A 17,677-nucleotide genomic window follows, 5' to 3' on the forward strand; every position below is an offset into this window, starting at 1 on the left:
AGGGAAGTGAAGTTTGAGAACACACAGTAAGTGATAAGCACAAAATCTGAACCTAGGAAAATAGGTACCTGTTCACTAACCCGGCCCGAATGTCTTGCCAAGAGACTAATTTTGTGTGTATGATGTGCTAAGAAATTTCAGGTTCTAGACTGAGAATGTGGTATCTCAACTAAGGCCTTTGAGTAATCTTGCTGGCAATCAATTGTTTCTTTTGAATGACACATTTAGATGAATGCCTAAAAAATTCAATAGAAGTTACAGTTTTCTTCATGAAATTGGATAGCTTCACGGTGAGCACACTTATCGTCTAGCTGTCCACGCAGCTCCGGCGCCGCTGGGGGATTCTCGCAGCCTCCCGCTCATGGAGCACTCAGTGAGTGCTAGGCATTGTGCTAAGTGCTGCACGTGCCCCTTGCTATGGAATCCTGCCCACAACCCAGTGGGTAGTATTACTGCCCCATTTTTCTCAGACGTGGAAACTGAAGACTGGAGACGTTAAATATCTTAACCAAAGTCATCGCCTAAATGGTGACACTCAATGTGAATCCAAACAGGTCTGATTTGGAGCTCAAGTTCATGACCATACCATGAGGTCACCCAGTCACCTTCTGTTGTTTACCATCTTTATTTCAAATGGTCTAGAATTTTACGTTTTAAAAATATATAATAAGGGCCCTGGACGGTTGGCTCAGTGGTAGAGCGTCGGCCTGGCGTGCAGAAGTCCTAGGTTCGATTCCTGGCCAGGGCACACAGGAGAAGCGCCCATCTGCTTCTCCACCCCTCCCCCCCTCCTTCCTCTCTGTCTCTCTCTTCCCCTCCCACAGCCGAGGCTCCATTGGAGCAAAGATGGCCCGGGCGCTGGGGATGGCTCCTTGGCCTCTGCCCCAGGCGCTAGAGTGGCTCTGGTCATAACAGAGCGATGCCCTGGAGGGGCAGAGCATCGCCCCCTGGTGGGCGTGCCGGGTGGATCCCGGTCGGGCACATGCGGGAGTCTGTCTGTCTCTCCCCGTTTCCAGCTTCAGAAAAATACAAAAGAAAAAATAATAATAAATATATATATATATAATAAGGTTAATATACTTTTCAGCTTCTTTCAGTTAATAAAGGAGATGCTCCTTTGTGATTATTAGGCCCCTTTAATAATAGTAAGCTGTCTTACGGGGTGCAGTTCATTACGGACCCTGCAAGATCAGTAGGGGAAGAGTTACTGATACAGCAGCCTTTGCCCATTCTCATTAATTCCAGATGAGGCGTCAGAGACCTGTAGGAACCAGGTGTGAGCAATGTGCAATCGTGTAGGATGAGGCTAGTGGCTGACATAGTAAATATTTCTGGAGGACTTACTTTTCATGGTCTTGCTTCTTACCTTGGGTGTGCTGGCTGGAAGCATCGTATCCACAGAGGGGTATCTATGCAACCCAAGCAGTGTGTCCCCTTTTGCCTCCACTTTATGTTTAACCAAAAATAGAGCTCAGTGCACATTTCTGTGACATTCAAACTAGGGCAGAACTTACATAACTATTGAAATAAAATCTACCTAATGTTTAAATATTTGCTTCACATACCATTCATTAAATTCAAGTTTATTTATATAGCATGACTATAAATAGGAACAAAGAGAGTTTTAGAAATATTCTATAATGTATTATTTTACTTAATTCCATTTTATAAAATAAAATTGTGAATATATACACCTATTTTTAAGATAAAAAATGTTTTAAAAAGCATTTTAGAAATGGCTCAATGCTGGACATTTGTCAATTATATATGTCTTCCTGGGAAGTCAGGCATAGGTCTAACTAGGAGTTCCTGATGTAGTCTAAAGAGGATATCACATTATCGTAAATCTCATTTAATGAGTTGAAATAACAATTACAGAAGTTGGTAATTGATGTTCTAATCAATGCAAAATCACCTTGCATGCTTTCCTCAATTCATACACTTCTCTGAGGAATCCTCTCCCTTCGGTTCTACTGTCGTGCCGCAAGGTGGCAGCCTTGTTTCTCATTTCCTCTTCTGTATGCTGATTGCGGAGATTCTAATTGTTACTGTATGGGGCTGCGGATGCAGAACCACATTCTGGAGGCAGCTAGTAGGAAAAGTAGTGTGGGTCTTTGTTTCCTTATTTGTAAAACTGAACTGATCTCCAAAGTGCCTTCTAGGTCTAACTTAGGATTCGGAAACCGACTTGACACGGAACCTCAGTTATGGTTGTGGGAAGAGGATGGTGAGACAAAGCCTTCAGGAGCAAGCTGAACAAGCATACACAGAGACGAGGGAAGTAGGGAGGGAGGGCATGAATTGAGGGTGTTCCCAGCATTTTCAAATGGAAAAAGCAGGAAAGCAAGCCCATCAAACGTCTTAAATGGTTGAGGGTCTCCAGGATGAAAGAAATGAAGAAAGATTGTGATGGAAGTTATAAATGAGCTTGAAAATACTTTTGATGTGTTGAATTTCCATACTCTAGAAAATGTGCTAAAACCAATCCTTATGTATAAAATTACCATCTCATAGAATTAACTAGAATAAAATCAATTTCTAATGAAAGTAACTCTATCAGCTTCTTAGAAGAGAAATGCAAAAACCACACAATCCAATCACGGCATAGTTTCAGGAGTGAAAGAGAAACAATAACTGATCAATATTGTTAATTCCTCTGAAAAAAAATAATTTAACAGGATGACAGCTGTTGGCTACCTGCTTTTATCAATGGTGTCTGTAGAAGGGGATACAGAGGATTAAAAATGTCTTCTCCAGCATTGTTCAGGTGAGAAAGTTTTGATCACATTGCATATATATTTGGTCCTTTTGAGGTGACTGTACTTTTAAGAGGTGCCATCTTTACTTGATAATGCTTGTCACTTAAAAGTGTCTAAGGATTTTATTTATTTATTTGGAAAAATCTTCTGATCAGCAATCTCTATAATAGATGAAATATCTTATTTTAAATATTTACTTGGAGACAATATAACAAAGTGTTTCAGAGTACATGCTTTGGAATCAAAGCAAGCTCCAACCACCCTGCCACTTGAGCCAGTTATTCAACCTAAACCTTTTCCTCATCACTGTAGAGGTGTACCAACATACCAGAGTGCTGCTTGTGAGGGTTGATTGAGGTAATGAATGGAACTTGTGGAGCAGCTGCCAGAACATACTAGACACCCAACAAATTGCAGATATTTCTCACTCCTTTCCCTCATCGCGAGGGAAGCACTGCTCTGATTTCTATCACTGTACATTAGTTGTATTTCCTGGAATTTTATATAAGTGAAATCATACATATGTACTCAGTTTTGCCTTTTCCCCTCAGCATAATTATTCTCTGATTCATCAGTGTTGTTATTGCCTGTATCAATAGTTCATACCTTTTTATCTTCAAGAAGCACTCAATTTTATGGAGATATCACCATTTTTTTACCCATCCACCTGATGATAGATGTTTGCATTGCTTCATTTGGGGCTGTTACAGGTAAAGCTGCCATGAACATATGTGTTCAAGTCTTTGTATAAATGAATGCTTTCGTTTTTAGGAGTGGAAGAGCTGAATTATGTTGTAGATAGAGATTAAAATTTTAGCATACTGCCAAATGTTTTTCTAAAGTGGTTTTTATCATTTGCATTTGGCCCTGTTATCTCTTTCCTCTTTTTTTCTGGATTCTGATTAAATGTACATTAATTCTTTCTCCTCTGTCATTTATGTCTCTTAACTTCTCTTCTGTATGTTCTTTTCGTTTGTTTCATTTTATTATCTAATTTTTGCTCTCTACTAAATGGGAATTTATACACTCTTTTATATTCTCTTTATAATAGCAGTGGTCTTCTAGTACTCTTATTTAACAACTCAACAAGATCTAAAATTAACCCCCTTAACTCCTCCTTCAAACAGTAGAAGTCTGAGGACACTCTTCTTGAATCAACCTCCGCTCCACTTTCCCCCAACTTATTTGAGTTGCTAAGGATGCATGATGAAATTTCCAGAGTTGAAATAAAGTAAATAACTTCTCCACTACTAAAGAATGAGATGCGTTTTCAAGTCGTCACGGCGGGGTATTGGGAAAAGTTTTCAATTAGCAATAATCGCGCCTCGGATAAACCTCATTGGCTACGATACTGCCACTGCGCAAAGCTTGAGATGCATTTTCAAACTAATTTTTATTGTCTAAATTTCCAAATAATGTATCTTAGTTTTAATTTGAATTATTTATCAAATGACCTGTTGAATTTTTCTTTCAAGAAGGTGAAATAATAAACACATATTTACCTCTTTAACCTTTCAAAATTTAATAAAATTAACAGAAGAAATACAAACATAAAAATTAATTCATAACACCACTAAAAATGAATTGGGGTGCTACTAGAATACCAGATTAGTGGAGAATTTCTGAATCATATAAATTAGATGTCACCTTATAAATTCTGAGGAGGGGAGTGGAATGCAGAAGGAGGGGAATTAAAGGAAACCCCATTTGTATGTATGATTTGTATTGTCTGAATTTCTACAAAGAAAATGTACCTAGGTATTATTTGTGTAGAAAGAAGTTTATACAGTCATCCCTAAATAAACTATATGGTTAGAAATTGGACGATATAACCTAACACATCTGAGGATCTTTGAAACCCATACATTTGACAAATGTCCTAAAAACGCTTCCAAAATGGAGTTAAAATAAGACACAGTGGAGACCTTTAATCCATGTGGGATTTACTTTTGTTATAAAGATCCAGCAATACATTTTTTTTCCAGAGAATAGCCAACCATCTCAATACCATGTATTGTTTGTTTACCCTCTTCCAACAAAGTTGAAATGTCATCTTTATTATTTACTAGATTCCTTTAAATACATGATCTATATATCTATTCTTTTCCACTCATTTTTGTCCATCCCTGTCCAATTCTATACTGTATTTATTACTATTGATTTATAATGTTTTTATATCTGGCAGTTTAATAGTCTTCTTTTGCAAAATTGTCTGTTATGCTCCCACTTTTTCTTTTTCAGATGAAACTTCTGATTAACTTCATTAAAAATTGTCATTAGTTGCCTGACCGGGTGGTGGTGCAGTGGATAGAGCGTCGGACTGGGATGTGGAAGACCCAGGTTCGAGACCCCCTAAGGTCGCCAGCTTGAGTGCGGGCTCATCTGGTTTGAGCAAAGTTCACCAGCTGAAGCCCAAGGTCGCTGGCTCGAGCAAGGGGTTACTTGGTCTGCTGAAGGCCTGCAGTCAAGGCACATATGAGAAAGCAATCAATGAACAATTAAGGAGCCACAATGAAAAACTGATGATTGATGCTTCTCATCTCTCTCCATTCCTGTCTGTCTGTCCCTATCTATCCCTCTCTCTGACTCTCGCTCTCTGTAAAAAATTTAAAAAAATTGTCATTAGCTATTGATGGAGTAATATTACATTTATAGATGCAATAGAAGAGAATTGACTTTACACCATTGATCCCTCTATCCAAGCAGTTTTGCACTTGCTTCTCTTTCCTCTCCATCCTCTGTCTCTGCGTCTCTCTCCACGTTTGTTCAACTTTGTTATCTTCTAGTGAGAATCATCCTTTTCCTTACAGAAGAAGATGAGTCAGCCTGTTAACCTCAGTCCACACCTTCTCAGTTTCACTAACAGAAAGGGAAATGTTTTGTTTTTGTTTTTCCCAGGTGCAATTCAGTGTATCCTGGAATAGGACACTTTTTTACCTGGCTTGGTCATATACTGTACCCTCAACCCAATCAATCACACGAGCCAGGAAATTGGGAGTAGTGAGTCCAATCAGAAGACACAAGCGATATACTAATTTGAGCAGAGACAGTACAATAAAAAAAAATAAATAACACAAGGGGTTCGGGTATTGAGATTGGCTAGGAAGAAAGAAAGCTCTAGGGACTATAGGAATAGCACATGTAAGGAGCAGCCACCCCCCTCAGAATTGAGATGGGCACCCACGGGAGACCCCACCCCTCTAACATGGCTGAGCTCCAGACCTTGGTGGACAGGTTATGGCCATGGCTCACCAGATAATACAGTCTTTGCTATGATGCTTGACAGGCAGAATTCACTGGAAACCCATTGTCTAGGCATGGGGAAAGCAGTTCAAAGCGTGGTGTGTCCTGGAGGGATGCTCCTACAAAACCACACAAAGGGACGGCGTGGGGGACGAGCTGCAGGAGTGGGCACCGGGGAGCTGCAGAGGTCGCAGGAGGGGAGGCAGACACCTGAGAAGCTGCTCCCATTGTGGAGTTTCATGCATAACAGGAAACTGCCTGACTACTGACCTTCCCTGCACCCCTTTCTTCAACAAAACAATGCTGTGTTCCTCTGTAAGAAGATACTGTTAATATCTTTCAAGTGAAGTTCTCACCTTTTCCCAAAAATAAAGGGCACAGAGTCCTAGAAGTCTTTGAGTCCATTGCTGGCTGTATCAATTAATCCTCAAATTCAGTCCCAGTTCTAAAAATCCTGTCACCTAAAGATTAATTGTAAAGTTAACTTCTGTAGTGGGTTGCACTGTGAGCTCAGAAGTATATGTCGAACTCCTAGCTCCCAGTACCTGTAAATGTGACCTTCTTTGGAAATAGGGTCTTTGCAGATGTAATTAAATTAAGGATTTTGAGATGAGATTATCTTGGATTTAGAGTAAGCCCTAAATCAACAACTAGTATCCTCATAAGAGAAAAAAGAGGTGGGATTATTTATATAAATATATGTATTAATGGTTTATTAATTTTTATGAGTTATTAATGCAATACATACTTGTAGAAGGAAAAAAAATCACTCCAGCTAGTAGATTATTATTCCTTGTTCTCACTTTGTGTTTCAGGGATAAAAGGAACCCCAAAGGACCACGTGATAAACTTATCTTCCCTTTTTGTGGAACCATCGCTGCATCTCCTGAGAAAGAAGCATTCTCTCCATGGGGACTAAAGTTTCCACCCCAGTAGCAGTCCAAGTTTCCAAGTAAGGGAGGAAAATTTCTGAGTGGATTATTAGGTGAAACTCCCACTGCCATACCTTGATTCAAATATATTCTGGCTATGGGCAAAAGAGTACCATACAATGGTCTCTGCTCAAAATACATCCTGTAAGAAAGAATCGCATTTTCCCAGGGGGTTGCCTCCTGACTGGGCATTAACTGAGTCTTCAGCAAGGCATTTTACTGTTCGGTAGCCGGCTGCTTCCATGTGCTGTGTATGTGGTAAGATCTGTTCATTCCGTAGACATAGACATGGCCCCGCTGCTGCACTTCACTTCCTGTGAAATGAGTTCCCTGATCAGATGCAGAAGTGGTGTGTGGAACACACTGGTGGTAGATAAGCCATTTTGTGAGTTCACAGGTAGTGGTGCTGACAGAAACATGACCACTAAAGGCCAATCCAGTTGTACAATGTGATGATTTTAATGATGAATCTTTGCTCCCTCAATGATGAAAGAGGTCTAATGTAATATACCTGCCACAAGATGACTTGTTCTTCACTTTGGGGAACAGGATCACGTCAGGGATTCAATGCTGTTTATTATCTTGACAAGTTAGGCACTTGGCAGTAGTGTTAGCAAAGTGAGCTTGGTAAAGAGAACCCCGGGGGCTGAGTCAATGCAGTGTGTATCCTTACCACCATGGCCACTGTGTTCATGGAACCACTGAGCAAGCACTGGGGTGGCTGGGGAAAGAGGCTGGCTGACATCCACCGTGTGGCCCTCTGTCCACCTGATTACTAACAGTCTCCTCAGCACTGTCCATCCACATAGGTCACAAATACCTCCATAGTCTGTGCTCATCAGAGCAATCCATCTGTCTATATACCTCTTCCCCAAACTTCCTAGTCACAAATCTTCCAAACTATTTCTTGCAAGCCCCTGTCCATCTGGAAAAATCATTAGCAACTGCCCATTCTGGTCATCTCTCATTCCAGTCAGAGTAGACAAAGAAGGCAGATTCTAAAGAAGCCTTCCATGTTTCAGGAGCCTGAGACCAAGAGACAAAAACCTTTCCTTCTTCAATGTCTCTCCAGCACTTCTAACTGACAAAGTTTAACACTGTGATAGCTAGCGAAAGCAGCATATTTAAAGGGTTAAGATTCATCTTCACAGAGCAAACATGGACAGTGAATTTGGAACTGAGAGCAATAACTCAGTTATAACACAGGTGCTCTATAGCTGCTCCAGCGTAGCTCAGACACAGCCTATCAATCACTGTGGCTGCTGCACCTCCTATTTAGACCCGCATGAGATTGGAGGTAGGCAGAGTAAAAGTAGTTTCCTCAAATAAGAGGGAAAAGCACTGGGCCCTGGCCAGTGGCTCAAGTGTCATTCCAGTGTGGCAAGGTCCCAGGTTCAACACCCACCCCGCCGTGTCAGGGCACATATGAGAAGCAATCAATGAATGCACAACTAAATGGAACGAGTTGATGCTTCTCTCACTCTCTCTCCCTTCCTATCTTGCTCTCTCTCTCTCACTCTCTCAACTCAATGGGAAAAAATAAATAAAAATAAAAAAGAGAGAAGAGTCCTCTTCCCAAAAGAAAAGTTCTGGCCTGACAAAACAGTAAGTGTTCCGTACACTCATTAGCTGCTTAGTGTACACACACACACACACACACACACACACACACTGCTTTTGCCACTATCTAGTTTATCTTAGCATAAAGCAGCTATTACATATGCAGTTGGAAATCTCTACCCAGTAAAAGGAGAAGCTCAATGTCACATTCAGCCCAAAATCAGGCTCTCTGAGTGTAGCCAATCTCGACCAGAATCAAATAGAGCTAAATAAGGAATAATAAAACTTTGCCCAATGCACAAATATATAATAAAGGGGTGAGACAACAAAAATTCGTGAGAAAGGGCAAAAATGAGGTTCAATGTGCAATGACTGTGAGCATATACATATCCTGTTGGACAAGAGTAATAAGAGTAAGAAGGACATTGCTTCTCCAGCAGAGAAATGAGATCTTTGGTCAGTGAAGCTGCCAAGACTTCCTTTGTCTATTATCCTCATAGACTCTGCCGTAGAGTAGTGAGCAGGAATATCCTGGGACTGCCCTGACAACTGAATTCATCTTTTTACAGACACAAAGACTGGGACATTGTCTTTGAGGCAGCAAATCAGTAGGTATCTTTTGCCAGGCTGACTTCTGGCAATACCTTAAAACTTACATGGCTGCCAGCCAGTGTCACTGGGGGAAATCCATTAGCTTGTTATCAGAAATCTCACTGAGACATGGGCTTTGAATATGGACTCTGACCTTCTGGTTTCTATCTCTTGGAAACTGGCCTGGCAACTCTATCAATCTCCCTAGATCTTAGTTCAATATCTTTGGCATGGACTTTATCTGAGGCCAAAGTCATAAAGCCATGCTACAGCATCAGATTCTATGCCCAAGCTGCACACCCCTCACCTGGCATAACTGCTAAGGGGCCACAACAGATGATGGGCAAGAAGAGTTCTGAGGAAGGAGGCATTCCTGACTCCTACCTTGCTCTGCCGGGTCTTCACATTCCTAGTGCATTAACTTTATGTGGGGGCAGAAATTTCAGCTGTTTCCATTGACAGAGTAGGTATTAGCTGATCCCTATCAGTACTGGATAACTAAACCATGACAGAAAGGACTCCTCACAATGCATGTAAGTATCACCCCACTGTTGTCTATCTCTTTCATAAAGGCCATGCTGAACCAGTTTGTCTCTAGGGGAGGCAAACAGTAGCTAACATATCCCAATAGACTGATTTTTTAAAAAACCAAGTTCATAAAGCTAGAGCCTTAGTGGGCATGACTATCTGTGGTGAAGGATCAAGTTTTTTTTTTTCTTTTTAGTTACCAACCAGATAAATGCCTTCATAAACACAAAATCACATGCTAAGTTGTCAGTGATATCGAATTATTAGGTTTCAAAATGTTCCTCTCCATTTCTATACCTATTTCATTGATGATTGGTACAGTCTGTAACGACCTTTGGTCTATATCACATTTTAAGTAGCACTGACTAATCTAAGTAGTAAAGTTAACTATTTGCCCAACTTGTGTAGCAATTTCTGTATTAATTGAGTCTTATTCAGAACACCACTCTATTTTAATCTTACCAAGCACCTGAAAAATGGGGTTGTAAGTCCAGTGGAGATCATGGCCTTTATCTCATTGTCTTACTTCTTTTATTGTGATTTCCTTGGTCATATATCGGCTAATGTGATAGTGTTTAAGCATTCAACAAGTTTATGGAGTATGTTGCTTGCAGCAAAACCAAATCCAATTCCAAAATGAGCAACTGTTATAGTGAGACAAATTGTTGACTGATTTATGACAAAACGGAGTTTAAAGTACGTAACTGATGTTCTTGATACCACGTATCTTACTGGTCCCATGAAAAGACAGTGCCTGATAAAGACCTCAGAATTGGGTCACTGTTGCCGTAATATTGATTTTTCAACAGTAGCAGTACTCACCGGAATAGAGCCTTTCCCCTGCAATTCCTTGCTAAGTCAGACCATGTTATTGTACAGCTTACAATCCTTCCTGTCCCCTAGCACTTGAAAAGTTTACAAGGAACTAAAGGTTCAAGACTTCAGCTTTTCTCCAACTTCACCTCATATTGCTCTTCTTGCTCTGATCACAATACCGTCTACATTAATACTCCAGCTCAGCAAACTCTTAGCATATCCTGTTCCCTCTGCCTGGAACACAATGCACATCCCTCCCACTCCAGTTCCTTTTAGAGAACAGCTAAAATGTTACCTCCTAAAAATTGTCTCCCTATTAACACATAGACATTACTTTCTAATCAGCCTCTTGTATATTTTCTTCACTATACCCAGCACAAGCTGTACTTATTTAATAGTTTGAAAAATAATTCAGTGCAGAAATTGAAACAAAATGGAAATTCCGTAATTCTACAGAACTTTTAATTGCTCAGATATTTTTCTTAACAGAGTGGAAAGGAAAAGATCAGGAGGCATCCTTGGAGACCCTCTAAATAATGAAATGTCCAAATGGTTTCGTACACCCACCTCTCCAGAAAGTCAGCCACTGCCTTCTTTTTCAGAAGTAGAGTGCCATCATCATTTTCTATCAATGATTCATATCAACTACTGGCCGGGTTTCCATAAGCCCGCCTCGTGGTCTTTTATAGGATAAAATCAGAGCTGCCCATTGGCCTCATCCAGGGCCAGAGGCTCTGGGCCACGGCCGAGCTCTGGAGCAGAGCCCGCGCCGGCCTGGGAGCCGGCTCTGGGGGCGCCGCTGGGCTCCCGGGCCGTTACTCGTCTCGCTCCCGGGCAGCTCTCGAGGCTCCGCCGGGACGTCCCGAGGGCGCACTCCGACTGCAGCGCGGCCGTTCAAACCGGCGAGTGTGCACTCCTCGGGGTTCCCCGGGTCGTTTCAAGGCGCAGAGCCGTGAAGGGGATCTCAGTCCCCAGGGGCCCAGCTTTTAGGTGAGCGCCCCGCTAGGCCAGTCAGCCCTGGCCCGGCATCCCAGTCCCAGCCTGCAGACGCCCTGTCCCCCCTGCCAGTCCTTCCAGCCTCTGGTCACACGGCGTCAAGGCCGCCCCAGTACCTCGCGACTCGCTAGGCAGAGTCCCGACCGCAGGCTCAAAGGAAGTAAGGAATCTCGTAGGAAAAGGAAAGAAGTGCGACCTAAACTCCCTGCTTATCTATCTATCTAATCTATCTTATCTATCTGTCTGTCTGTCTATCTATCTATACCTAATCTAATCTGTCCATCCATCGATCCGTCGTCCATCACCTATCGCCTATCACTCTACTTTAGGATTGGGATTAGGATTCCTTAATGAGAGGTTTACCACGACGTAGTAAACACGTTTAAACTGAAAAAGAGAAGTAGGACTTTATAGTTGATAAGGTCTAAGCTTTTTGCTATGTTAAATGGTGAACCTTTTCTAGAAATTAAATGAGCTAACGAGAAAGTTATAAGGTTTCGCCAAAAAAAAAAAAAAAGGCATTTATATTACACTTTACGCTAGAAATTACGTGCTCGTTTAGGTATCAGCTAAAAAGGTATAAGGGATAGTTTTCTTTTTCCCACCTTTATTACCTTTTTCCATCACCATTTATTCCCCCTCCCCATACCCTCCTCCAACTCTCCCTACCTCCTAGTTTCTCTGTGTTGTTCTTTTTTTTCCCAAAACCTTTTTAAGCAGATCCAGCAAATGTCTAGCTAGCCCAACATTACCGAACAGCCCCTACCCTTACCAAACTTTGCCAATCTCATGGCACGAGGGGCCTGACTTCAGGACCAGGAAGGAGGAAGCGGAAGTCGAAACAAGGGCGTGGAAAGTGACGGGAGCAGTGAGAGCCGGAAATGAACGGCTAGCGAGGCACCCAGAAGCGTCCCGTTCGTTGACGCTCTAGTCTCTGCGCGTTGTCTCTATGCTCCCCCGCGTCTAGTCTATTTATTGTCGCGGGGAAGCAGCGGCCGCCCCGTACCCGGAACAACAAAGCGCGAAAGACGGATCTCGAGCCTCGGGGGCTCCTAGCAACGGTCCGGGGCGGGAGTTCCATGGAGACGGGAGAGCGCGCCCGCCTCATCATCATCCTTGTCCTCCAGCTTATCCTTCGCGTCCGACGCAACCGGCATCAGCGCTGCCGCCGCGTCCTCTGCCGCCGCCCCCTCTTCCCACGGTAACCCCACGGGCGACCCCGGGCGGGGGGGAGCGCGGGTGACTGGGCGGCCCGAGTGCCGGGGACCGGCGTCCGGGCGCCGGGCGGGCGTGTGCGGAGCCGGGGCCGGGCGGCGGGGGCGGGTGACTGGAGGAGGGGCGATCAGGTTGGGGAAATGGGGTCCGGGAGCCGAGGGAGGGTCCAGTTCTCAGGACAGGGTGACATTGGGGGCTCTCGTTGAGGATGATGAGGTGGGGGTTGGGCGTCACTGCCGGGGAGCGTTATTCAGCGGGGTGTAGGATGAGAAAGTGGTGTTTCCCTTTCCGTGTTAGCCGCCGCTGGGAGAGACTGGGGATGGGAGATTCCCCGTCTGTCTCCGTGGAGCACTCACCCCGGGGAAGCGCGATCGTGCAGAGATGCTCCGGCTCCGTTGTTTCCCGGAAAACTTGAGCGGCCTCTGCCGCGGTGGGGGGGGGGGGCTCCCAAATATCGCCATCGTCGAGAGCCCAGCTTTATATTATATAATTTTGTATTAACCAAAAATGTGAAGAAGAGTCTAGAAACTGAGGAAGATAAAATAAATTATGGGTAGGACTGAGCTGGGGCTAGAGTCGGGATAAACGCTTCGTAATATTAGCCAGAAAGAATCTTAAAAGTAAATTTAATTGGGAATGACGGTTTTGAAAACGCTGTTCTTCGGCCGCGATGTGCATTTGCGGGCTGTGTCAGTGTGCTCTTTACAATACGGCTCAGACTGCAGCCAATCCACATCTGTGAGCCCTCTGACTGCATCTGTCACCTGCAGTTCCAGAGCGACGCTGGCAGTTAACCAGCGTGGGCTTGTGCGTCTAGGGTTAATACCAGTGCCTTAAAATTGGCTCAAGAAAAGAAAAAGGAAACAAGCCCGGAGTGATTTTTGTGTGAAGAAACAATGGCAGATTCCCTGGGGGAATTGAAAAAGAAATATAAGGAGAAGGTTCGGCTATAAACAGCAGTCTCTTTGAGAAAGTTTGAGAAAATGGCAGTTCATTCAACTGGAGAAGGGACTTTTATCACTAGAGTATCTTGCTTAAGGAATTAGTTTGATATGTCCGTTAAATACTTACTGGTTTATTCTACCTCTTTAAGCCTTACATCACTAACTACTTAAAGGTTTTCTGCTTTCCCGAACTATTTTGTTCAGTAAAGGAGGCTTTCCTGTGGCGTACTGAAAGGCCACTATACATACTACAATAATACCATTTTTGTGTTCAGTGAGAACAAAGCTCTCACATAGACTTGAAGGTTAAAGATGAAAATAAGACTGATACATCAGAAACAATTAGGTCAGGCAGTTTCTGTTTGTCCCCCACCTCTTTTGCTAAGCCTGGCTTCTCTTTAAAAAGTGTCGTTCTTATTTCCAGTCCCCTCTTTTTATACTCTTTGCCCTCAAAATCAGTCTCAGAAACTGTAGTGTAATCTACTGTGTGTTCTTGAATATGACTGATGCCAGAATAGAGAGTTTTTAACTCGGACTTTTTCATGGAATGGAGTTTCCTTGTCTCTTGTTAAAGGAATTTCATGTGCCATAAGGAGGACAGTTTCCTTTAACAGAGATGGGAAGTGTAAATAAATACTGGGAAACTTAAAATTGCGTTTTAAGACTCTTAAGAAGAAAAACCCAATATTGTCATCTTTAGGTGAATGAATGAAGGACTGTTGCATAGTCTTTTCGTATGGCTTTTTTGGTGAAAGATATGCTGGGAGATGACCATACTTGAGGCTGCTGGATGTCCAGCCCCAGGATTTTCATAGTGCATGTGAGACATGTTGAAATCAATTCTCAGTCTCAAAGCTGCCATCACAGTCAGTTCACCTAGACCAGTGGTTCTCAACCTTTCTAATGCCGTGACCCCGCAATACAGTTCCTCATGTTGCGGTGACCCCAAACCAAAAAATAATTTTGGTGGCTACTTCATAACTGTAATTTTGCTACAGTTATGATTCGGAATATAAATACCTGATATGCATTATGTATTTTCTGATGGCTTTAGGCGACCCCGCTGGGGTCGCGACCCACAGGTTGAGAACCGCTGACTAGACCTATTAGCTGTTGCCTGTGTGCCTTCTGTGTTTGAGTGGCAGGTGTCATGCCCTACTGTCCACCTTGATTAACAATACAATTTCTGCTTTCCCTGCTCTCTGCTGCAACACTCCTGATATTTGATGCTGCCTTATTTCCTCTCCTTACTTGTGTCCTAATCAAAAAATAACTTTTAAAAAATGCTATTTGTATTACTTCTTTTTCTCAGGGAGTTTTCATCATAGGTCCTTGGCCTTTCCATTAATGTTACATTCTTTTCATTCATGTTACTTTGTTGCATTTTCCTTCTTTCCATATCCCTCCCCTTTATTTGGAGAATTTGAGTGGTCATGTCAGATGTTCTGTACTCATTCTGAATAACTGTTGGTTGTGCTTAAAAGGTAAGGGCCTTATGCAGAGATTGTATTGAAATAAGGCATGTAACAGTATTTGAACTTTTAGAATAAAAGGTGTTTTAGAAGTTCAGAAGTAATACCGAAATTGTAGATGTGGTTACTTTTTTAAAAGACAGAGGACTATTGTAGAGCCTGCTGTGAGTTTTTAATTGAACCTTAGATTTTCATAATTTATAGTCTAAAAAACTTTTAACATCAGTATTTTCTGATCATTTTGCTTCTGAATATTAGACTAAAATTACACTTTGACATATTGGGGGGACAAAGTAATTCCCATAAATTTTTCTTCATGTGGAAAATGTATATATACGTATATAGAACTTGTTATAAAGTATACTGAATACATATGAAATACCCAGCTGAATATTTTTGGAGAGTGCTGTTTCATATGGATGTAGCATTTTATTTAAAAACCAGCAAATATTGTATAAAATACTTGAGTGGGTGTCAGTGCTGTTTTTAGGTGAAAGAGGCCCCATGATAATCTTGTGATTGATTTCCTTCTGTTGCATCATTGGCCATGTGATGACATTATTATTGCTATGAAAAATAAAGTTTAAAGTTTTTTTATAGTAGAGTGTTTTATGTTTCTGTGTCAAAACCTGTGGTGTTGTGAAAATTTAGCTGTATTGTGACATTTGAATTAATAAAGATTTCCTGCAGTTTACATCCATATTTGCACCTTTTATATGCCTGATGCCACATCAGGTGTGCAAAGCTAGACAAAAAGTGTTTCTCTTCTGGTGCTTTTTGTGAACTTGTAAATTGCAGAGAAATAACATGCATGGATATCAAAATACAACAGACACAGATTTGAATTTTAAAGCTTTTATTACATCTTGCCTGGTGCTGCTACAGTTACTAGTGTTGAGATTTCTTCATGCTTGCAAAATTAGAAGCTTCTTGAGGTTCAGGACTGTGATGAGTGGCCACCATGTTGTATGTTCCTGCGTATTTTGAAGATTAATGTTAATAGAAAGATATATATTTTTGTTTTACTTAAGAGAGTTAACCCAGTAAATAAGGGGAACCATTAGGCATCTAATCTAATTAGTAGTCTAATTCTTGATCCCAAATTTTCAACTTTTTATACTGGCTGCTAGTTATAAGCCACAAAAATTTCTTAAACGTGATTAGGGCTTCTTTTATTTTTAACCAATTCAAACAGTAAACGTAATGGCTAGTGCCTTGAGTAGATACAGTATTTACTCTGTCACATTCCTCCTAGTTTGGGAAACTTCAAGAGGGTGAAAATATATACCTATCTGACATCTTGCAGGCCACAGACACAGTCAAGCCTTTTATTCAGAAGAGAGGTGGTGTATGTGTGTGTAATTGTAATTGTGAAAAAGCAAGTTTTCAGAAATATGTCATTTGAAAGGGATTAGGTCATGTCAGAAATTGTGCAATCTGGTTTCATCTTGTGACTAAAGGATGGAAAAATATAGAATTTGATTCTGATGGCGGGTGTCATACTGGAAGCATGCTTCTGGAGATCCCATAACATGTTAAACACACACACACACACACACACACACAAACACACTAAGGTGAATTCTGGAACAGCTGATAACAGCCTTCATGTAGGAGTCAATAATGAAACTTTATAATTTCACCAAAAAAAATGCAGCACAAAAGTTTCGCTGGCGACTTTGACCATGCAGTATTCACTCAGCAAGAAAGAATATGAAAAATCACATTGTGTGTTAAGGACAGAGTTTTCTCAGGACATGTGTAGGTGACTTTAGTACTTTGTGTTTAGCATAAACATTGATCTATAGATATTGGTCTATGGTAGGCTTTTGTTTTTTAACACAACTTGTTTAAAGAAGTAAAATTTTGTCTTATTGATTAAATGGTGTTCAGCTTCCTCTTCCTGATAAATTACAAGTATTTTCATTGAGACAGAACGGTTTTAATCACAATTAGCTGTACTTTCTTGGGATTGGGAGTAGTATAGCGTTAAGAGTACGGACTCTTAATACAACCTGCCTGTGTTCAGCATGGTGGTGATGCTGCTCATTATGGCCTCGAGCAAGTTACTAAGTGTAAAGCACTGAGAACAATGCTCAGCATGGTTAGATGAAAAAATATTAGCTGGTGCAAGTAGCAGTGGTACTTGGCATTACATTAAAGGTGAACCATTAGACCACTTGAATGCGTTGTTTTCTTTCATTTGGAGGCTTTCTATTAAAGCATTGAAATTCTTTGTGATTACTAACTATTGGGCTCATCTCTTCTGTTAGGTTTTGGAAGCGGGGAAGCACTTTTGTTTTAATTTTGAATTGTCACAACAGGCATCTGGTTATCACTTATGGCAGATGGACTAAGTAAAAGACATCTCTGTTTCTTGGAAAAGGAAGGCCAACAAAGCCTTGTCTGGCACTGTGTTGAAGCTATTGAAATGCTATTTCCCTGTGGACTTGACTGCTTATTTAGCTGTATGGGTCTTCTGAATAAAAGCAATAGACTCCAATGGTTTCAGTTAGCAGAATTAGTCTTTCTTTAAAAGACACTATTTTTTGTTTGTATAACCTTATATGATGGTAAACTTGAAACTTGTAGGTATCATTGTTAAGCCGTTTAACTTGAGT

At 41.6% G+C, this 17,677-nt stretch overlaps 1 protein-coding gene, 1 long non-coding RNA gene and 1 pseudogene across 5 annotated transcripts in view; 1 reads left to right on the forward strand and 2 right to left on the reverse strand.

Moving 5' to 3' along the window:
- Positions 1-3,973: 3,973 nt before the first annotated feature.
- LOC136316567 (U4 spliceosomal RNA) lies at positions 3,974-4,128 on the reverse strand (annotated as a pseudogene).
- Positions 4,129-4,237: 109 nt separating this feature from the next.
- LOC136316022 (uncharacterized) lies at positions 4,238-12,266 on the reverse strand. 3 transcript variants are annotated; one of them, XR_010727645.1, is made up of 4 exons: positions 12,198-12,261; positions 6,359-6,463; positions 6,012-6,181; positions 4,238-5,217 (listed from the first exon to the last, which is right to left on the reverse strand). It is a non-coding gene; the product is annotated as an uncharacterized lncRNA (long non-coding RNA). The 3 variants fall into 3 exon arrangements; XR_010727644.1 differs by lacking the exon at positions 6,359-6,463 and having other exon boundaries at positions 6,012-6,121; positions 12,198-12,266; XR_010727643.1 differs by lacking the exon at positions 6,359-6,463.
- A 133-nt stretch (positions 12,267-12,399) lies between these two features.
- Positions 12,400-17,677, forward strand: part of TBPL1 (TATA-box binding protein like 1) — a 35,628-nt gene continuing 30,350 nt past the window's right edge. Inside the window, exon 1 of one of the 2 annotated variants that reach the window (XM_066247736.1) lies at positions 12,400-12,626. In XM_066247736.1, the coding sequence (XP_066103833.1) occupies positions 12,505-12,626 (122 nt within the window). In that variant the 5' untranslated portion in view covers positions 12,400-12,504. The remainder of the gene's footprint in view (positions 12,627-17,677) is intronic. The other variant, XM_066247737.1, reaches the window with a different exon arrangement.

The sequence above is a fragment of the Saccopteryx bilineata genome, chromosome 12, assembly GCF_036850765.1.
Source record: "Saccopteryx bilineata isolate mSacBil1 chromosome 12, mSacBil1_pri_phased_curated, whole genome shotgun sequence".
NCBI lineage: Eukaryota > Metazoa > Chordata > Mammalia > Chiroptera > Emballonuridae > Saccopteryx > Saccopteryx bilineata.